Source organism: Strix uralensis, chromosome 5, assembly GCF_047716275.1.
Source record: "Strix uralensis isolate ZFMK-TIS-50842 chromosome 5, bStrUra1, whole genome shotgun sequence".
NCBI classification, from domain to species: Eukaryota; Metazoa; Chordata; class Aves; order Strigiformes; family Strigidae; genus Strix; species Strix uralensis.
The window spans coordinates 30,475,130-30,498,138 of NC_133976.1; the positions used below are offsets into that span (position 1 = coordinate 30,475,130).

At 38.6% G+C, this 23,009-nt stretch overlaps 1 protein-coding gene across 1 annotated transcript in view; it reads left to right on the forward strand.

The window, feature by feature from the left end:
* The first annotated feature begins 1,367 nt into the window (after positions 1-1,367).
* Positions 1,368-23,009, forward strand: part of SAMTOR (S-adenosylmethionine sensor upstream of mTORC1) — a 34,954-nt gene continuing 13,312 nt past the window's right edge. Inside the window, 3 exon segments of the mRNA XM_074870231.1 lie at positions 1,368-1,390; positions 1,392-1,633; positions 14,221-14,362. Of these exon segments, the coding sequence (XP_074726332.1) occupies positions 1,368-1,390; positions 1,392-1,633; positions 14,221-14,362 (407 nt within the window).

Consider the following 23,009-nt stretch of genomic DNA (forward strand, 5'->3'; position numbering starts at 1 on the left):
GAATAACTCAATCACTACACCTCACTATCCTTTCTTGGTGCCAATGTCAGTAGCAAAAATTTAAATTCTCCTTCCACCATTCTCCTGTATTTTAAGAAAACAAAATGAAATATTCTGACAATAAAATACATAATGGCACATAAATATAGTGATGGAAGATCCAAACTACACTGAAGGTTTTCAAGTACTTACTGAAAAACAGCAGTACTGAAAAAGCTGGACCTTTAGGCATAATGTGCAATCCACTTTCAGGGTGATGGGTGCGATGCAGTATTTGCCTGCATAGCTCAGTGAAGTGAAAAAGACATGTCTTTGCAGTCAGTAAGGATGAAAAGCTTTTGTTTGAACATCTTTAAAAAGAAGTTTATCAGAAAAACAGAACAACACCATGCTCTGTGATTAGCTCTAAAATCTTTTTGGCAGGACTGACACAGTGCTGGTAAGGACCTGTTATACACCCCATAAAGTTGCATGTGTCACTGACCTCTCATTAGCATGAAATCTTGACCCTACCTAAGTCAAATTTGTCACCGATTTAATTGTAGCTGCAATTACCTCCTTAATGTTTGTGAACATATTCAGAGAAGACAATTAGCTGCTTCTGGACAATTCAAACAAGCAAGCAACTTAAAGGCAAATTTCCCTGCCGTGATCTCGTGAGGAGTGGTTTTGTCTATCCTACTCCAGCAGCAACTGAGAGAGAGAACTGAAGGTCTGGTGAAAGGTTGAAGCTGGGCAGAGACAGCTGCAGATGAAGATCCTCCCCTAATAAGGTGCAGTTTTGCCCGCTGCAGGTGTTGCTCCTGCTCTGGTGGTGTATTTCCACCCGGATAATATCAGGAACTGTACACTGCTGAGAAACGGGCCCAGCAGCTCCATGAAGACAGTGAAACACCTGTACAAAACTGAGCTCTTCAAACGCCTGCGTCCACACCACAGACACAAACCTACCAGGATTCACATTACCTTATTTTGAATTCAGTTTGTTTCTGCAAGGTCTTTTGTAGGTGCAGAATGGGCTTTACCACCCTACTTCAGAGGGATTCACACCCAGATCTTTTGTGGGGGCCTCTGGGGCAGCACGTGAACTGCAGTAATGCAGGGAGAAGAGAGGAGCCCCCGCTGCAGCAGTGCCCTGAAAGTCGCGCTGCCCCTGGACCCATGATGTCGTTTTCACCTCATTTCTCCCACCAGTTTATGAGGCACCGCGGGGTGACCTGCTCCAGATACGGGGCGTGGAAAGTTTTGCTGGGAATAACCAAGCGCGCCCCGCCGGGGTGCGGCCAGCCTGGGCCCTGCACCGGGCCCCCCACGGCGGCGGGAGCGGCCGCAGACTCCACCTCCCGGCGTGCCGCGCGCCCGCGCGCATGCCCGCCCTGCCGGCGCGCCCGCCCGCCGCTCACGCCTCCCCCTCAGCCGGGCTGCGCGCGGCGGAGCAGCGGTAACACCATGGAGGCCGTTCCACAGCCCCGGCCCCGGCCTCGGCCCCGGCCCGGCGGGGCCGCTGCTGCCGCCGCCCCCCCCCTGCCGCCCCCGCCCCCGGAGCAGGAGCAGGAGCGGAAGCTGGAGCAGGAGAAGCTGTCAGGGGTGGTGAAGAGCGTCCACCGGCGGCTGCGCAAGAAGTACCGGGAAGGTAACCGCGGGGGAGGGGGCCGCCCCCGCCGCGCCGCCCAGGCCGGGCCGCCCCGCTCCTCTCGCCGCGGAAGCCGGGCTAGGCCGGGCCGGGGAGGAGCTGTCGTGCCGCGGCGAGGGGAGGGGGGAGCCACCCCCGCGGGGAGCTCCGCGCGGATCGGGGTGTCCCCCCGCGGGCGGCCCGCTCCCCCCAGCCGCTGGCGGAGCGGCGCGGGCCGGCTGGGCCGCGGACCGCTGCCGGAGGGGGTGTGTCGGGGGGTTGGCTGGGAGCAGCGGCTGGGAGCCGCTCCGGGCTCGCTTCCTGCTCCTCCCCGGGCGACCAGGGGCGCCGCTGCCCGCAGCCCCGCCGAGGAGCCCCGGTCGGCTCTGCCGAGGTTTTGCCGGTTTCCGTGGGCCCTTGGAAGCGGAGACCCCTTCCTGGCTCGGGAGGGCTCATGGCGCATGTCTAGGAGCTTTTCCCGTGGGATGTAGAAGAGGACTGGTGTGCACGAATAATGCTGCGAGGTGAAAATGTGTGCTTGGCTAAAGGTGTGCTACTCCTCTGGCTGGACGTGGGTTCGTGCGGCCCCACGTTACTGCGCCGTGTGACATTTAACAGGACATAGCTACAGCGAGGCCTTTCACCACAAGCAGCTTCCAAGTCGTACGGCAGTGTTTTCCAAACTGAGGATCGTCAGGAGTGGAGAGGACAGTAGGTCATGAATGCTGGGAGAGATTGAATGGTGATCTGGAGAAGCACGGTCTTTTTGAACTGTTTGTGCCTCCTGTCTTTCAGCCGCGGAGGGATAAGCACTAAGCAAAAGAGCTGGGGAAAAGCTGTTACAAAATAAATTACTTTGAGTCCTTGGAAAATCTACTTTGTCATCAGTATTAACGCCCTTATGCAAGGTTCTTATGGGTGGTATTGGAATGCTTAAAACCTCCCAGAAGTGCTTTCAGATGAGTATCAGAGTTGAGATTTCTTTGCTGAAATTTGTAGCCTGCTCAGGTTGATCATAATGATCCGTTCAATCTTCTTTATGCATAGCTTACAAAAAATTAATCTTCTCAGTCTTTCAGTGAGTCCACAGCTCTTTGCTGACCTGGTGCATATATCAGAAGGACACTTATAAAGTGAGAACTCTTCCTGTTGTAAGCAGAGTTCTTGCCTCTCCTCTATCTGTCTATGTTACTTCTGTTAAAGTAACAAGGTCATTCTGCTTTCTGGACTTCAGAAGTCTCCATGGGAGCCTATCCATGGAATTTGGGCACAGATGTCTACCTATGTAGACACTGATCAAGAGCCGCTGTTTATTTTGGCCTTGGTGAGCCAAAAGTGAAGGGAGGATCTCCCTTGTTATCCTGACATTTAGGTGAAAGAACACAGTATGTTTTAACAGTGAAATCCTGGCAGGAGAGCCCAGCTTTGAGCAGTTCATATTTCTCTGTTACTTCAGAGTGCCTGAAGGTTAAGACAGACAAACATTGGCACTGTTAAATTTTTTTTTTTTAAAAAAGTGAGCAATCTCTCTAACAACTGAATTTTTTTTAGAGAAGCTAAATTACATGGAAGTCTATGTAAGCCTGTTTCTCAGCAAAGTGCAAGTTAGCATGCAAAGGTAAGTTGTGTTTTATCTTTAGTTCAGTGTAATTGGTTAAACAAAAGAGCAAATAGTACTCCTAACTTACTTTGTATGTCCTGCAAATCATGTGTTAGTGAAAACTTTACATTGATTTTTCTATCCACTCTAAATTAGCAACACTGTGTATTTTCATGAAGAGAGTTAAAACCCAAACAGTTCATCCTATCGTGCCTGTGGAACAAGGCGAGCTCCACCCATTACCTGCTCATCCAATAGTAGGTGGTCTTTACTAACAATTAGTAGTTGCAGTGCTTCACATGTTAGGTTGTTTCAACTTCAAAAATTTTGGTTTTTTGGAGTCTTTTCTCCCTACATTTCTCTGTGCTTCTAAAAGCAGACTTGAGAATCTCCTTCCTAAGTGCCTTTAATGTCATTCTGAAATTGTGATACTAGTACATGCTTGACATCTGAAGGATCTTTTCTTGGGTTTTTTGTTTGGTTTTCTAATGCTCAGAGACACTGACTGGCAAAAATCAAAGTTGACAATTTGCTAAAGAGAAGTAAAAAAGCAACAAATCAGTAATTTCTCAGTACAAATTGAATTATAACTTGGGTATGAAAAAGCAAAGGTAAGAAGTGCATCCTTGCTTATACGCTTATAGCTTATTACCCAGGGAAAGCCTTCTGGCTCTGCAGTGCAGCCATCTACATATGAAGCAGAAACAGAGCTGTCTGTATTATTCCAGAATCTTGTATTGTCTTTTTTTTTTATTTTGTCTTTTTTTTTATTTTGTCTTTTTTTTTCTTTTTAACTCTGCCTCTTCTCATGTTTACTAGGGTTCTATGAAGCTAGTTTCCATTTTGTTTAAATAAGCAAACAGTACTAGAATTGCCGTTGCATGGACTTCGGTGTTTTGTCTGTAGATACTTAAATAGAACTGTGTATTTTGTTGGTAGAGGAAAAAGCATGTTAAGTATCCTTCTGAAAGCTATATGATTATGTTGCACAGGGTGGTTAAGTCTAAGAAAGCCCCTGGGATTGTAATATGATCTTAAGTTACTGTCTTCTATTAGAAGTGTTGAAGGGAAATAGATGTGTCCTTGAGACACTGAGATGTTTGTTGATAGAAGTTACACAGGCTTGATTTTAATAAGCTGATTTCTTTGAGAATTCATTTGCCTTGCTGATGTTAGCCCTGAGTTTCAATGAGCAATTGTAAAAGGCAAGTCAGTGTATTATCTGACTTGCTTATAACTGGCACCATTGTTATAATTTTGTTTCATTTCCCACAATGGTTCCCCTCTTTTTTTGAAGATGCGCCAGTGGAAAAGTGACAATATGCTTCAAAACTGCAAGCTAACATGTTTCTGAAGAAGTTGCATGCTTGTCAAAGTGCAAAAGCGTATTTCTTAACTAGGAATGCATCACAACCATTTTTTTGCAGTTATTAAGGAATTACTAGAGTAAAGTGTAGTCGGCTTCATGTCATCTAAAGGGTTTGATGTTCTTTTTCTTGGTGAAAAACTATAAGTTGAGATTCATCAGAGCTGAATCTTGGCTGCTTTTTAAATTTCTGCATTTGTTAAACCACTTTTTCTTGTAAGTATGGTGGATGGATTTTGTATGTACTTCTGTACTGTGGCTCATGTAATATAGTCCCAGAGCATGCCAGTGTATGTATGACAAGCATTTGCCATGTTGAAAACGGTTCAGCCTAAATTCTTTTAAGTTTGTACTGAAGTGCATTTTTTTGTTTTCTTCAACAATTTTAACTTTTTTACTCTGTGACTAGTACTTACCTCTTCCTATTTTCGGGATATTACTAAACTAGTATTACTTCTAGTGGGGTTACTTATATTTTTTCTCTTTTTCTTCTCCTTTTTTATTTCCTTTCCTTCCCATTACACCCTCTCTGTTGTTAATTAGTAAATAAAAAAGGGAAGCATGTAATCATAAATACCATGGCAGATTTGCTATTCTGCGATTGTAGGATACTCTTTTTTTTTTTTCCACTGTAGATCCTATGGTAATATTATACGTCATATATTTCAAAATGGTTTAATGAAGATTAACAAATGAGTGTGGGTTTTTTAGTGTAAAAAAAAAAGTATTTTTTTTAATTAAGGTGATTGGTCCAGGTCCATACTGAGTGAGTGTGTCAACTAAATTAGCTAATCATTAAGAAGTTGTTTCAGACTATTTTAAGGCAGTGATAGAGACAGAGAAAACCTGTCTTGTGGTTCCTAAAAATACACATCATTCCCGAGGTTCGCCTATAAACTTTGCTTTCATGAAGAAAAATTTCTTAAGTGGGAACAAAATACACTGAGGTATAACATGTTCACTTAGGAGGGTATCTCATTAGCATAAGACTCTTGTTTTTCTGAAGTTTTACTTCTGTATCCTGTCCAAATGGATTAGTTGAATCTTAATGACCTTACACACCAGGGTAAAATCCAAAAGCTGAAACAGCTCTCAAGTGCCCAGTTATTCACTTACGAGAAACTTCAGGGTTCTGCATGCCTGACACAAGCACTTAGAAAGTACAGAAATTGGGGTTTTTCATGAGACTTGAATTTCTCCTACTAGCCTGTTTACCATATGGGGACAAGGAAACAACAATCTTGCTTTAGTCTCTTGTTGTTGGTTCTGTTGCCTGCTACCATAGGTGTCCCCAAATTTTACAGGATTTTCCTCTATGCATCTTTTAGGCACCTGCAGCCATGGGCGGGAGTATGTTGTATCAGTTGCATATATGCATGTAAGTTGCATATGTTGCATGTATGCTGATGTCTGTCAAGCCTGAAAGACCTGTAAAAACAAATTTAGTGGTTCATAGGGAACTAAACAGGATCTATTGAACATCTGCTATGTGATATTTTTTTCCAGTTGCTTGTAGCAGCTAAGTAGGTTTAATTTTTACTGTGATAAAAATCCCTTCGACTGATACAGAGGCAGCCTTTTTTAATCAGAGCTGTTTATTACCTTTGTAGTCATGCAGAACTGTATTTATCAATTAAACATTTTCTGTGTGACATGACCCTCGGTTATAGATGGTTTGTATGTTGTCTAGAAAGATGATTTACAGGACCCTCTACTTCTCCCTAGAAATCCTGTATTGAGTACAAGTGGAAAAAATTTGAGGAGGTATCTGTAAAGGTATTTTAGGAAATATTTTGCTGTGTGTTTATTAAAATGTTTAATTTCTTCTTCCATATACCTGTTAAGGCTGTTCAGGCTTAGAATCACACCGAACTGGTATTTGTCCTGATTTAGTTACTGTATCACAGAAGCTGATAGAAACAGTTCTTTGTTGAAACTTCAAAGAAATGGATAATAACTTTATCAAGAGGTTTTTCAAATCCAGAAAATTCGGAAAAATTTACAGGACCCTGCCTGATGACAATAAGTAGCCTGAGTAGGTGAGTGGTTTAGACATTTGTGTGAGAAGTGTCGTTGTGAGGTTGGTTGCTTTATGGTCTCTTCCCCTCATGTTTTTCATGAAAAACCTTGAGAGAGCTTAAGTTTCTTCCTGATGTGAAACAGGAAACATTTTGAGATGGTGACATTTTTCACAGAACAAGAAAACTTTGTCACTGAACTGTACACGATAAATTAACATTTGTTACTCCTTTTTGTTAAATACAAGTGGTTTACTGTAGAAATAAGCCTAAGTTTTCAAGATCTCCATTTGTCTTTCCCCACTTGCATTAATTTCTTGGAAGATGGAGACATTTTATAATACTGTTACATTTTCAAGCAATAGAAACTAAATTCTATTTCACTGAAATCAAAATTGATGCTATTTTATCAGCATTGATATGATTGCCCTTACAATTTGCACACCACAGTTTTGCAGTGAAACTTCCATTAGAAATCCGATAATATTACACAGTTTTGGGACTTTAATCATTGGTATCATTTAGTTAGCTCAGAGATTTTGAAAACCCTCTGGCTACAGCACATACTTGCATCCACTGAACAAACAGCTATATGTAACCTCCTTCCCTGCTCCTTTATTGCCTTGGTGGGGAAGATGGTGTTCCTATTGCAGGGTCAGCATAATGAAGTCTGTACCTGTACCTCATCTGCTTCTGATTTTTTGCTCGTGCGTTTGCATAAATCTACCAAAATCAGTAATTTCTGTTAATGTGTTCATCTCTGTATTGGTGGTGGTAAGGTGCAGCACATAGTCCATCCCAGAAAGTCAGGCTTCGGGAAGAGGAGAGAGGGGTCATAGTTTCCAGTAGAGTAGATCCAATACCTGAGGGCTGTAATTGCTTAAACTATCTTAAATAGGCTCCCTACTGTTTTTGTGACAGCCATTGGAGATTTATGGCAGGTCAGAGACATAAATCATTCTTCAGGGTGATAGAAGCTGACCCCAAGTAAATGCTTTAAAGAGCAGATGAATTGTACCCTGGGAGTCTGTTTAGTGTAAACAGATAGGTCGTTTACCTGACAGGTCAAATATAAAAATCTACATTTGGTCAAATGTAAAAATCCACATTTGGTCAAATGAATCCTTTCTATGTGAGTAGAAGGGAGGAACATTCCTATTGAGATAGATTGAGAAAATGAGATTCTTGCGCTTTTTTTTTTTTACTATTTTCTTGTGAAATATTTCGGGTAAATCCTAAGAAGTGTAAAGCAAACACTAGTCAGACAAGATAAGAAAAATATTAGCTCTGATTGCTTGAACTTTGTCTGAGTTGAAGTTCATGTTCTGTATTTAGACATATAAAATTGGAAAACAGTGAGGCCAAAAATACCTGATCTTGTGTTTTACAAAAACACTGGATATGTTGTTTTACTAAGACAGATGTTCAGTTTCTGCTTTATCTTGTATACACTGAAAGTTGTAAATAGCATAATATTAGCTGATATTTCTCATGTAATTAGTTCATTAATTGTTGACACGGTATCCAGACATTTAGTAGTACAGCTAAATTTCAACTGACAAGTCACTGTTAATGAGGAAATTTTGCCAGATATTAATGGGAATTTGATTTCAGCTTTAGCCTAGTGAACAGCGTAGGGTTGCTTTTTCCATTTACTGTTTAGAATGTTGTAGAGGCTGGTTTACTGTTTCCAGCAAGTGAGCAAGCGTTGGTCTTAAGAGGCTAAAAATGAGATGGATTTTTTTCATTCTGTAGTGCATTGCCATCAGCAACAAAAAAGAAAGCTTGGAGATCTTGCTAGGTGTTGCTATGGCCAGCAACCTGCCGTCTGAAGTTATCCAGCACTGTCATGGACGCTTGTTGATTGTGGGGCTAGGTTTGCTTTTTACAATGAGCAATTCAAAGAGCTTTATTAATAACTATTGCACAAATATGAACATGTCACTTTTGCTTCTGTCTTTCATTGTTAGTTAACGTATTGAGCTTATTTTCTCCTCTACCAGAGCCATCAAAGGTGTACATAGAAAGACAATGTGCTGTTAAATAGAAGCATTGAAAAGGAAGTGGATTGAATCTGGTTTTTTTACATTACCATTTTATATCTGTATGTAGGTAGCCAAGAATTCAAACCCTTAAACCCTTGTCTGGTTTTTTGTTGGTTTGGTTTTTTTTTCCAATTGCAGCTACTTTGAATTCAGAAAATTGTAGTTTTCCAAAAGGTAACATTGGTTGTTCTATTTCCAGTTTCTTCAAGTGTTAAACTGTTTCTTTTGGGGAGAGTTGATTAAGATCTAAACCCACATTGCATCTACCTGAAGCTTAAGTGTATGGTGTCAGTTAATTTTTGGGGTGCAAGATCTTGTTCAGTGATTGATTAAGTATTTTGTACTTGTTTTTGAGATTGTCAGATATGACTACACTATTTTTCTGAAGAGCACTGATGGAATTAAGGAAAATAGTAATTATAGAACCTTTTTCGTGGGTGCAGATAGTACTTTTAACTCTGTATGACTTAACTATTTTATTGCTTGATAAAACAGAATGATTGAAATCAGTTGTTTGGGGTTTTATCCCATTCCAAAACGAAAAATACTGCCTTTAGCAAAACTGAGCTCTGTTTCTTTTATATACAGAGGGTTGTGTTTTGTTTAAAATACCAATTAATATGATTTATTCAGTCAGAAGTTGAAGAATAATTGACTAATTAATTTCTATTTATTTTATAAGCATACTTTAAATGACAGTTCCATTTAACACTCTATAAAGAAATGTCTATTAAAAAAAAAAAAGACAAAAAATAGGATGGAAGAAAGCTGGATTTTTGTTCTTAAAAATCAACTGCCTGGAGAGAAGAGTTATGGTGTGGGATTATCCCACCAAGAATGGCAAACCTGGTCTTCTGATGATGTGCTGGGAACCTTTGATGAGATCCTGTAAATAAATGTGGAATGAGGGGAGTTCTTACTGGCTTGTATGATTCTTTCTTCTTCATTAAAAATGTTTTCAGTTGTTAAAACTTACAGCTAACGTTAGGTCTCTATTGCTGTTACCCACAATTAAAACTATCTTGTAATTAGGATCATTTAAAAATAATTTCTACGTGCCTGACCTGTTTTCTCTGTGTCAGAATTCAGCAACTGCTGATTACTCTGTGGTTGGGTTTGGGGGTATGATTTGGCTATTCCATGGGCAATATTAATGTGGATGGAAAACTATTTAGAGGGATTCATCTGTTCTAGGTAAATAGTATTGGATTTTTGTTACTGCATTAGAAAAGGCTGAGTTACAAAGAACCTACAAGTTGGTTAATCATTTGTTCACTGACAGAATTACTAGAAAGAGGTGAGCTTTGGGCTTTTTTGCTTTTAAAGGAATAGTTAATTTTCAAGGTGAAGAGTAAGCAATTTATTTATTTTCTAGGCAATTCTGGATAGAGAGGAGAGCAAACATTAAATTATTTAAAAATAATGTCACTGTAGTGATTTGAGAGGTATATGAAACTCCTGTTATGAGCCAGTCTTGCCAATTACACTTTTCAGCTGGACGTTGGCATAACTGGTTCCTTGATGGAGATCTGAGGTGTATGAAGATATCTGAAGAGTCAGTGCTCAAAACAGGTTTAAAATAGCATAAAAGGAAATCTCCAAGTGCATGGTAAGAGTGTCGAGTAGGCTTAAACCTTGTGTTACTGTATGGTCATGAGTATGAGATGAAAAGTTTAATGCACCAAATCAAATATTAACTTTAAGATGTGATTCAAGATGCAAAACTTTTTTTTTATTATTCCTTTAGATTAGCCTACCACAAACTTCTATTTATTTTACAGCATTATTGATTGCTTAGCAGAAGATTGTATTTATCTTACTGCTTTAGCAGCCATTAGTTTTGTGGTGAAACCTTCTTACATATTTTGCTGCCTTTCTGGTTACGCAAGCAATATTCATAAATAAATGTTTAATTCCACTAGAGTTAATGCAGTATTTGCATGTGGTTTATAATGTATTATTTGAAAAATTAATGCACAGTGGATTATAGTGTATTGTTTGAAAAATTTACTATATAGCTCTACTGTGTTCTAGGTATCAGTTTGAAATTGGATGCTTCAAGATCTGTTGTAGTCACTACCTCAAAATCTCAACAGATAAGAAGCATTATTTGCATTTTGAACTCAGTATTGGAGCATGATTCTGGAGAATAGGGGGAAAAAAAACCCAAAACAACTCACTACCATGGTACTTGTTCAAGGGAAACTGGACCTCAGACCCTTCTTTGAAAGTACCTGCACAATGGTGCCAGTGTCTTATGAAAGACCCCTTATCTGCAGTTGTTTTGAAGCTTTCATTTATGAAAGGGCCAACAAATGGACATCACATCAAACCCAGTATTGGCAGTGGGTCAACAGCAGATGCTTAGACAAGAATATGAGAAGTGCTGCTGGAGTATCGCTGTATGCTTGCTCACCATTCTGTCTTTCTTGGGTGCTCCTGAGTTAGAAATTACAACTTCAAATATGAAGTTTCTCATGAATCTTCTTCCCTTAGTTTGCCCAGCTACATGAACTTTAAACTTAATTACACATTTTGTGAACTTTTTTTTTTGCTTTGAAGCTGTCTTTTTATGCTTTTCCGGAATGTTTCCTATTCATAGAACACCCAGAAGTTGTTCCATAGTTGCCTTTCCTCTGTCACTTGTGATCTTGTGGAGGTCTGTCATCTCCTGCTTTCATCTGCCTTTTTCTCACCTCTATTTTGGTGTTCTTCATACAGAAGCTGTGCTGTATCTGTCTCACATTGCCATTTTCTGTATCTCTAGACCTGCTGTATTGGTAAATGAAAACAAACCAGAAGCGCACACAGAATTGACCTGGTATAGGATGTGCGATAGAATTACTTTGTGGTTAATTTTTCACTTTTGTTCTGCGTGTCTCTCCTAATAGTCTACATCATTCAGTTTTATTTTCTTGTCAGCCCGGTGCCAAGAAGCTGTTACTGTCATAGGCAGCTCTGTTGTAACCCAAAGTTCATGTCCCAGAGTGCTGGTAGTCAGCTCTGGGTCTGTTGCTATATATCTAAATTTAAGATCCCTTATCTGTGGCCTCTTTTGACCCTCATCTGACTTTCAGAGAGAGGTGCAAATCTCTGCCTTGTTCAGAAGGAAGTAAGAGTTGCTATGAGAGCAGGATTCAGTGTTAGGAGGCATCGCTACTTGGCTGTGAGAAAGGACCGGCTATTTGAGTTAAGAACATCTGGTCTTTGCATATTTCTTCTTCCCCGTCTGTCTTATTTCTGAAGCTTTAAGGAAAAGTGGTATTTGGAAATAGAATAATTGCTTAAGAATAGACCAAATGAAGAGATGGACTAAAAGAAGAACAGTATTAATCTTAGGATTTTGTATTTGTGATATTTCTGTCAGTAAGTGTTCACTTGTTTACTTTTTTCCTTTCTAATAGCCATGTATTTAGCCAAACAAAGCTTTATCAACTGCATCTCATTCGAGCATTTCACAGTTGTCTGGAGCATGCAGTAAGATTCACAAGTATTGTGGCGTAGAAAATGCACCAGAATTAATTGGCTATTGAGAATACATTGTGATCTTAGTTAGTGCTTTCTGACTTGGTGCTGTATAGATTCTGCACTACTAAAGATTTTTAAGAGTTGTGCTTGTTTTGCCCCTTTGTTGGTAGGCCACTGTCTGTACTATTTCTTGCTCTCTTTCCTAAGTTGAGTATGTTCTGTCCTTCGTGATTGTTTCTACATAAGGCTCTCCTGAAAGCTCTGGAAAAGTGACCCACAGGTTTTAGCGGAAACCCCTGTGGGGGCCTGCCTGTGACTTGGGTGTTTCTCTGCTCTAGTGGTCAGTTGGCAACCATGTTCTAGTGCCTTTTCTTATAAAGCATATTTCAATGAACTTGGATCATTTGGGAAATAATGAGGGGTACTGGTCAAATATAATACTACTTTTTTTGTCCAGTCTAATAACTTTCTCATATATGATTGTTGAATATGAAGCAGAATTCATGATTTCTTGCATAGCTTCCTATTTTGTTAAAACTAAATCATGGCTACTCCCTTCCATTTCAACTGCCATCTCACACAAGGGAGTATAAACACCTAATTTTAAACATGACTCATTTTGATGATTGTACAAGTGTGCTAGATTATTATTTTGAAGAGAAAATTGCTGTGACATCCCTAAACCAAACTTAAATAGGGAGTAACCTGGATGGTTGGTTTAAATCTTCTTAGTATGCAGCTATCTATACTTGTCTATCATATCCAGTCTTGCTGTAAGTGGAGGACAGGTGAGGTGAGGAATTGTTGTGGCTTTGCATACGAGGGAAAAAGTAAAAAGCTTCCCACTGAAAGAAATCTGTTATTTACTGCTGATTAAAACAGCACATCAAAGAAATGGCTATAAGTGGGTTAGAAACAAAAATCTCTTACTGATATCAGAAGGACAGGTCATACTTTCAGGCTTTAGCACACATTAATAGTTAGCTTATGCTTGATACACTTTTAAAATATTTTTGTAATATGAAGGTGCTACAAACACTGTTTCTGGAACCGTGTTATGAAAAGTGTATTGGTTGTCTGATTCAAGGCTTAAAGTATAGCTCTGCTCTTGAAAACTTGTTAGCTGTATCAGCTTGTAGGTGCAAAATCAGCAGATAATTTTTATTCTACAAATTTATATATATTTATATTAGATATGTGCACACATCTGTAATTAAGTGCAAAAGGAATTAGTGAAGATCATAGCAGTGAGCATGTATTTTTCTTTCTTAGGGCAGAAATGTCCTTTTATTAAGATATACCACGAGTTTGCGTGCTGTAGAAACCACAATAGGAACTGTGGTTAGCCACTACTAGCATTTCTCTTGTTTTTGTTTAGCAGTACGTTATGTAAAGCAAGCTAGGAGAAGTGGATACTTAGCAGCAAAAGAGGGAAAATCATCATGTTTAATTACTTTGAAGTGCCAGAACTTAACCTGCAAGATTACTTTTCAGCAAGGTGAGGAGTATGGAAATAAATCTGTCCCTAGAGATCAGCAGACAAGTTTATCTGTGACTTCCTGACCATAGTTGGTTTGATTCTTCAGTACTGCGCCCTAGAAACTAATTCACTGGGGACTGGCTAGATTAGACAGACATCAGTGAAGGCTTGAATTCCTTTTCCAGTGTATCCAAAGAAACCCATATGCTGGGTTAAACTTCCTTTTTGGCATTTTTGCACATAATATCCACAGTATTTGCCATGAACATAAATGCTACTAGGAAACCTTTCAGTCTTTCATTTCTAACCTGTTCGTCATGTTAATGCTCATGCACAGAAACCTGAAAGTGAAACTTTCCGGGGACTTGAATTTCACAGAACAAACTGAACAAAATCAGTATACTGAGAATATTGCTAGTTTCTCAAGTACCTGATAGCCCCTTCCTTTTCCAAAACCTGGAATTCTGTGTTTGACTAGAGAAAGGGGACCTTGTTTTTGTGACAGGCAGGTAAAGTAATCTCTTGGTGTATTATGTAATTTCTTTTAATTGGAAGATGGGGATTTTGCCATGGAGATAATGAGAGACTTTGTATCTAATGTGCTATTTTTCTTTGTTGTTGTTTTGTTTAGTGGGAGACTTTGATAAGATCTGGCGTGAGCACTGTGAGGATGAAGAAACTCTGTGTGAATATGCTGTGGCAATGAAAAACCTTGCAGATAATCACTGGGCAAAAACTTGTGAAGGGGAAGGCCGAATTGAATGGTGTTGCAGGTAAATCTTAATCTATTTGAAAGATGCAATTGCACACTTCTACTTGCAATTATTTATAATACAAGACTTAAGTGTTTTTTTCTTTTTTGCCAATGTTTAAGATTGGTTCTGTAACATGGTAATGATTTATTGCTTCCTAAAACAAATATCTTCTTACAGTTCCAACGTACGAAGGAAATAGCTTATGCGGTGTTTTGTTATGAGGTGACACTTTTTATCTTCAACAACCAATGTGGGGTTTTTTCTTCAAATACTGAAGCTGTTTGCAAGTAAACCTATGGAGTAATTTTCCATACATTTAAACCTAAACTGAGCAAATGTAGTGAGTGTGTAACTCAAGTTTAATTTTCAGGGCTTTGTTTTGATTTGTGTATATAATAGTGTTTGATCTCTAAATGCAAATCTCTGGTGCTTAATTTTCAAGTTTTAATCTTCTGCAACAGACCTTAACCTCTGTGAAACTTGTTTTAAATGGATTTTAAACTTTAAAATTCCTGTAAGTCATAACCCAACAAAAATTAGTTGTTTATCCTAATTGTGAAGTTCAGTGAGTTCAGCTAAACTATTTCAGTCCTTGAGGAAAATAAACTCCTAAAAGGAGAGAAATGTCAGTCACTTGGGATTCCTGCATACAATTGGCATCCAAGGCATACCATGGAACCTGTACAGCAGAATAAAACAAAATATTGTTGAAATATAACTGGGAAGAGAATTTATCAGTGGTCCTGCCCTTTAGACAAGCAAAAAGTAATCTTGTGTGCCAGTCTCTAGGTCCTGCAGGTGAGAGTGTTGCAAAGTGCTGAGTAAAAGGCAGCAAAGAACAGCAGATGTAGTATTGTTAAATTTAAATTCATTACATGGGTCCTTTGAGCCCATAAAACAAAAAAAAAGGAGGGGGTGTGACTGTGAAACAGTTGATCTAGAGTACATCTTGGTGGCAACTTGAGCTGTTCTGTGGCTTCTGGAAATGGAGCAAGTAATAACGAGCTGGTTTCCTTTTTCCCTACCATGAACTCTTAGATATTTGAAAACCATTCCTTTACGTATCAACCTTTTATTCTTTAGCTTAAAAAACAAAACCAAAATAAAACAAAAAAACCCCCAAACTGTAGTTAAGTGTTTCTTTACAGACCCTTTTTTGTACCTGTTTTGTGTATCCTTATCCCAGTTACAAGGGAGGTGAATCAGTTGCAAAGAACTATGCCCAAAAATGGACACAGTGTTCCAATGGCCTTGACAGGGATAAATAAAATAAATATTATTGAGGATGTAGTAAACTCTTGTTTATGCTGTTGACCTTGTTTGGTGGGTTTTCTGTGTGTTGTTTTTCTTTTTGGTGTGGTTTTTTTTTTTTTATTGGTGTAGCATTGATTTATGCTCACTTGTGATCCCCAACTGCCCATTTGTTTTTTACAGGGTTCCTCAGTTGCTAGTTGTTTTCCTGTATTTGTGCTATTCATTACTCCTGTGGAAATGCTGATATATGTATTTCTCTTCACTAAATTACACTCTCTTGAATCATATTGAATTCTGATACTGCTATTTCTTGCAGCATCTTCCCCGTCCCAGCTTGGCATTGTTCGCAGATAAGATGAGTACTGACTGTTCCGATGTTCACTGGACCCAGGGCAGACTCCCATGGAACATTGCTCGATATTTTCTTACAATTTGATTGTCAACTAGTTTACAAAACTTACTTCAGTAGTTGTGTGCACTTTAATTTCAGCTAAACAGTATTCCTGTAGCTTGTGACAAGCTTGTCTGTTACCCTGTAGGACAGGATAATGTTACTTGTGGACAGGAGAGGAACGGCTGATGGCCTGTCTATTGAAGGTTTTTGGTTCTGTGTCTCACTTGGCTTCTCCTTGTAGTTCTTACAAGATTTACAAAGTAAACATTTAAGTGTCCATTTTGGACCTTGCACCATGAACTCATATTAAGAAGACAATCCATCTGGTAAGAGAGACTGAAATGTTCTGTCTCAGTATAAAACTAAAGCATGTACCTTTTCAGTTTGCAAAGTCAGGAGTTTTATATCAGTAGAAAAAGAGGGGTACTTTTCACTTCAGTGTGTCTCGGATTAAACTGAGGCCTGGATGGCTAGATATCAGAGCATATCAGATTGACTTCATGTTCCACAGTTTTTTGTTTCTTCTCAAAGGGCCAAGAGGTGTGCCAGACAGATGGCAGGTCCCACTGTTCTTACTCCTCCTTGTGTCTGGGTGCATAATTACATGTAAGAGAACTTGACTTGCATGAGAATTCAGTGAAAGCTTTTGCTCAATGCTTTTAACTGTGTCACCATGACAGCAGGAAGGTAGCTGATGTATTAGATAAAGTTTAAAGAACGGATAGTCTGAGCTTTTTTGTTTTAAGTTGAAGGAAGATCTTTTCAGAGATCTGAAACTGAGAAGTGGTTTTTCCACTACTTAAAAAAAAAAAACAAAAACCTTTTTTTTTTTCCTTCATTTTCCCTGTATTCTTTTATAAGCTATCACCAGAGAATACAGAATAACCACTAGAGAAGCCATGTGTACTTCTCAGGATGAAGAATAACAATTTTCTTGCAGGGTTCGCCTTTCAAAAGTCTTTCTAGCCATTTAGTTGAAGAGAATGGAAAAATGCTTATTCTGACATCAATTCTTAAACCAGATAGACTAAAACTTATTATTTTACTACTTCATTAGTTGTTGATTTAAACCAGCACATATCCAGACTTTAGAAACTGTAAAAGATGGCAAGCAGTACATGATAGACTGTGCTGATGACCATATGCTGCATTGTATAGGGCCAGTTTTATTTATTGTTTCAGGGCAATGTTATGCAACTGTTAAATGGGGAGAGGGGTGGGGGGGAAGAGGGATTATCCCTTTCCAGATGCAGGTTAATGATCCCCTGAGTGGTGTTGTAAAAAGCCTAGGCAACACTCAACTATTCTTCACTTGCTTTCTTTTTCTATCTTTAGAAAACTGAATATGGAGTAGCAAATGGTATTTGGAAATTAACACTTCTGTTTCTCTTTCATTTATATTGCAACACAAAACTTGAACCTTAAACCAAAATAGTGTAAGATGATGTTTACCCTGAACAATTGTCCTAACTCTTAATTTTTGCTGGCATAGGTAGGCTGGTGAACCTTTGTATGGACAATGAATGCCAGCCTGTTCTGGTTCTAGTTAGAACAAAATAAGCTAGACCAGCAGGTTTGCTTCTTTCTGTTGCTTTTGCATCGTGTTAAGACTTGTGTTGACTTGGCTATTTTTTTTAAATAACAAAAAACCCAAAATCTGCACTTCCAACTATCATGACAAAACACTATCTAGAACTGCATTTTTTAAAAAAGTCTTTTGACTGTTTCATGAACAAACTGAAGAAATACGGTCTTGATGAAGTTAATGTCAGGTGAGTGCAGAACTCTTTGGAAAAACCTGCAGAGAATAGATGTTAGAAGCTTATTTTAAAAATGTTTTCTGAGAAGGACTCTGTGTCAGTTTCTGTATCCATTACTAATGGACATCTTCATTAGCAATCTTCTAGAATGAAGTCTGTTTATTAAATTTGCAAATGAGACTAAACAGAAAAGAATTGTCACTCATAGCAGGATTAAAATTAAGTGTTGTTAACTATACTAAATATTATTAACTACACTATATATTATCAGCTATACAAATACAGGCCAGGGAGTAATTGGTTGTGTCAGTCTTTTAGAAGAGCATTTGGATTCTCTAGCAGGCCACAAGCTGAATAGGATAGTCATGGGATGCTTTTGCAATAAAGGCAAATATCATACTGGAGTGTGTTAATGAGATTGTCCACAAGATATGTAAAGTACTTGTCTGACTTTATTTAGCATTGCTCTTAGCCAAAGTATCACCTTGGTCAGTGCATTTAAAAAATAACTGCAGTTCAACTGCAAGAAAGAGAAAGAAATTATCAAAAAATCTTCTAATTTTTTCCACAAAAGCCTTGTTTTTCTTAGAAACTGTAGCTGTCTAGTCAAAAGAAGAGAAGGTTAAGTAATCTCTTAAAGGATCTTTGAAAATAACAAGTCTCTGCTAGAACTGGAAAGCAGATCCTGTTTGAGTTTAGGAGATTGGATGAATGAATGAATATCTGAAGACTGTTTTGCAGCTTTTTGATGAATACAGTTAGTTGAGCGATTCACTTTCAGGAGAGTGGAATGAAGAAGGAGGTGGCATAAACAGGAGGGAAACCATTTAAAATAGAAAAAAACCTTCATGTTCATTGTTCGTGTTTGTATGACAGTCTTTAATTTTTGCTCCTAAATACTACTTTGTTCTGACAACACCATAGCTGTTTGTTGAACACTAGAGCTAATTAGAGCAGTGATCATATTATAACTGCTGGCTATTTTCAAGTTCTTGGAATCCTCTGATAATGAAGGATATTGCCTCCAGAAGCTGGCTTGGGGCAGAGGGGTGGACACAACAGCAGAGAAACATCTGATTACAGACCTAATTGTGTTTCTCAAAAGGAAAATGTCTCAAAACCCTAGAACTGAGACCAAGTATGAAAAATAAAATGGAAAAATGTATTGTATGCAAGTTTCTCAACTTGAAGTTTATATTTTGTTAAAATATAAATATGATGATAAAACAATATAATACTTTATATTAAGAAACCTAGTGCTCTCACCTATGCTGAATATAGGATTTCCTTAACCTGAAGCTGGGTGCGCATGACAATCGCAAAATATTTTCCAGCCCACAGGAAACACTTCTGCTCTTCTAGGTATGATTAATGTGCTCAAGGACAATTGAGAATTCTCCCTTTCTTGATTTTCTTTGGAGATTGGGGGGTGGGTGGGTTAAACCTGTAGAAGAGTTTACGCTTTGGGTGTTTTTCAGGCCAGCAGGTCTGTAAATTGACATTAATAAACTTAGTCCTCAGTGTGTGGGAGGAGGGGAGAAACGTTTTGTGGACAGAAATGATGAGAAGTCTAGACCCTCCTTCAGCTCTGAAGGGAAGTATGTTATTTCTCTGTACCCTCACTGAACTTTATCTTCAATATTAGGGTTTCGTTAGTATATATTGTAAGGAACATAAGTCAAGCTCACCTCTTCCTCATTATAAAGCAGGAGGAGAGAGATGGACTGTGTCAGTTCTTAGCCTGTAAAACGGGCTACTTGAAACCCTCGAGCATTGATAACAGCTATTGGAAACTCCTTTTTGCATGATAAAAGCTGACCACACCATCTTTAATTTAGTTATTCATTGCTACTTGACAAGAACTACTAACTACTCAGTCTTTGGTTGCTTTTAAATTTCATATGGTGTTTCTTTGGCAATTCCCCTCTCCTTTTTTTTTCAGTATATATTCTATTGAAACCCTTGGTTTTGATCGCTGTATTTGAAAATGAACCTTCTCTTCTGTTGCTGGAAAGTATTAACAAATGTATATGTATTCATATCAGCTTTTACGGAAACTTCCTGTATGTGTCCAGCCCAGATGGCAGAGCAGGGGGATCAACTTGAACTGGCTCTTTACCATTTGAGTTTTGAAGTATGGAAAACAAGTTTCACTGAAGAAATACCTAAATGACTATTTTTTTAAAAAAACAAAGACATGAACTGGACACTTCACCTGTTTCTCTGCCAGCGAACTTGAACAGTTTAGACCTGAAATGTTTATTTTGCCGTTTGTGTAAACTGTAGCGTTAGCCCAAGTAGCATTTACATTGCACAATTCTACACAAGTATGTTAATTGTAGAGCTAATATTGTATCATCAAAGACTGAACGCTTAAATGTCAGTTAAAAATGGAGCCATGTCAGTTCTCAGAATTATAAAATAGATTTCTTAATTTTATTTTTCTTTGTAGATAATTAAGAGGTGCTCTGTTCATTACTTGAGACAGTTGTTAAATGTAGAGTCTTAGATAACTGCATACTCAAAACTACAGTGTGATCAATGATGGCTTTTAAAGGCCATGAAGTTAAACATGTGGCTACATCAATAAGTTATCATAGGCTAAACTACAGAGTGCATTGCCTCTGCTTAGCTACTGCGCAGTGACTGCCCACGTGCTCACTGTTACCTCCCGGAAGGTGTGAGGTCCACTTCTGTGAGGGGAGTACATAGGCAGCTCCTCTGAGGCCTTGGGAGCCAAAAGGGCAAATGCAGTGATCCTGTCAGGATCATTGTAACTTCAGAAAGGTGTAAAAGGAAGATAACCCTCAGTGGTCAATAAATGCAGTGTTGCCCAGGATTTTTCATTTGGATAGGTGGATTTGGTGGTTGGGGTTTTTTTGCTTCCTTGTAGTATTGCACAGGTATGCAGAATAGGATCTGAATGTGAAGAATTTTACGCTGTTTTGGGCCTTCCTGTGGCTCTGGCCCCTCTGTCCACCAGTGAAAACCCAGGAATAGAAGATGCTTCTCCTTATGGTTGACTTTGATAGTGTCTTATGTGCAGACAAGGAAGGTCAGTTAAGAAGAATATAGAATCATGAGAACTCAATTGACATGATAGGCAGGGGTAGAAGGATGGAAAAAATACTGATTTGCACCAGCACCAAGAAGGAGGAAGAAATGGATTCTCACTGACAAGAATTTACACTACACTTTACAAGTAGGTGGTTCTCCAGTGTAACAGCTCATTAAGTGCTAAGCTGGGCAACATCCCAGCTACTAGTGAGTTAAAAGGTTGATAACATCAATAGTTGAGAAAAAATAATAAATTCTCCAAGGTTGTCAACTTTTTAATGTGTACTGACATACATGTCAGTGGCAGTGCAACATTATTTAAACTACTATTGATTCTGGATGTTTTAAGAGATATAATGAGAAAAAAGACTTAGAATAAAAACAGAGGCTGCAAGATGCTAACAAAATAGTAAAGTAGCTCATAAACAGTGAGGAAAAAGATATTTTTTTCTGAGTTTCATTCCTTAGACTAAATGACACACAGAATTAAATAGTTCTGAATTGATCATATGCTTATAAACAAATAATACAGTATAGTGTAAAATACACTTTTATTAGCATACAAGCAATAATTCAAGTGTTTTTTCTAGGGTTCTCTTGTTTACTGACTTTTTTTTAATCTCTTTTCTGCTAAGTTAAATAACTGTCTCCTTCTGCTTTAATCCTGTTATTTTTAGAATTGTTGTCTTTCCAAACATGCAGTCTCTGATGGATGGAGTTGGTATGGTTTCACAGTCTAGATATCTGGGAGTATTGCAGACTGGACTGCTATTCATGCTTCTGCATGTGATCTTGCTGCATACTGTTAAGATGTGGATTTTATTTCTTTATTCCATCCAGCTTCTCTTTGGTCTGAAAATAGCTTTGGTTACTGAGGAATTGTAACTATAAACTTGTTAATTAGAAATACAATGTTTACTGACTTTTTCTATATAGCTGTATTTTTCTGCTCTAAGGTTACTGTCTGCAGTTTAGACTTTTTATATTTAGTGCGAGAATGCTTGAGCAAGTAAAACTTGCCTGTGCTTTGAGTTTTAGACACAGATCAGTTTTGGTCTTGAGGTCCTATAAGCATGTCAGCACAGAAATGTGTCCAGGATAACTTATTTTTTGTCCCTCATGGCAAGAATTAGTAACCTGGACATAATGTGCTGCTGTAATTATATGTTTACTGACTCAAGGTGGCCATTTCCTATCATCTTGGGGTAAAGCAAAGGGACTTCTGTCTATACCTGTTTGATTGTGTATGTTTCCCTTTGGGAAACTCAACTCCAATTACTTTTTTTTTCCTTCGCGTCTTATATGGTGGAGAGGCTGAATATATTTGGTGCCTATACTCTCACCAACGCTTAGATAAGGCCTGTGTATTCCAAGTCCTTGTCTCTATTTGTGATTTAAATGCAGCATTATACCAACATGTCCTTTCCTGAATCTGTGATGTGAAATACTGTGTTACCTTGATCCTGATTTGTATAAGGTGTTATTAAACTACACTTGAATTTATGTTTTCTGGAATGTTTCCTTCAAGCCTCTGCAGCTTTGTTAGAGGAAAATTGAGTGAATTTCAAGAAAGATCATAAAAATGGGTTGTTATGAAAACATCATTCAAACAAGTACTATTTCTGTTAAACTTTCCGTGCAAATACTTGGCTGGCACATCTAATTAAAAATACTGCTTTGTGCAGGGTGAGTCAGGCTTTTTAATTTCACAGCAACAAATTGTTTCCAATTCTAGTTCTATTTTGTGGACAAAATTTAGTTGTTCCCGAACATAATGCTTGCTTCTCATACACTAATGCTGACTACTGGTTGAAGTATGCAGGTGCAATTTGACTTTTTTGATTCCTTTAAACTGGTTAACATTTCTGTTCAAATATGACCAGATTATTTTGTTCTGGTTCCTATTAGCAAAATAATTAAGTATGGAGAAAAAACTAAAAGCTGAAATAAGTCTTCCACAGTAATATAGCTACTGCAGATACATGTTACTTAAAACCAGAAAACACCCCAGGCAAACTCAATTAAAAACTGGTGTATGTAAATCAGCCCATAGCCTGGATTATGTTTCTTTTCCCCCACTTTATATGCCTTGCAAGACACAGAGGTTTCAAAAGCCCCTGCATTTATGGGGAGCTAGTTAATAACTCTTTGCACCTTAGTGGAGAAATGTGCTCAGGTGACAGCTGAAGTTTGCCCTCTG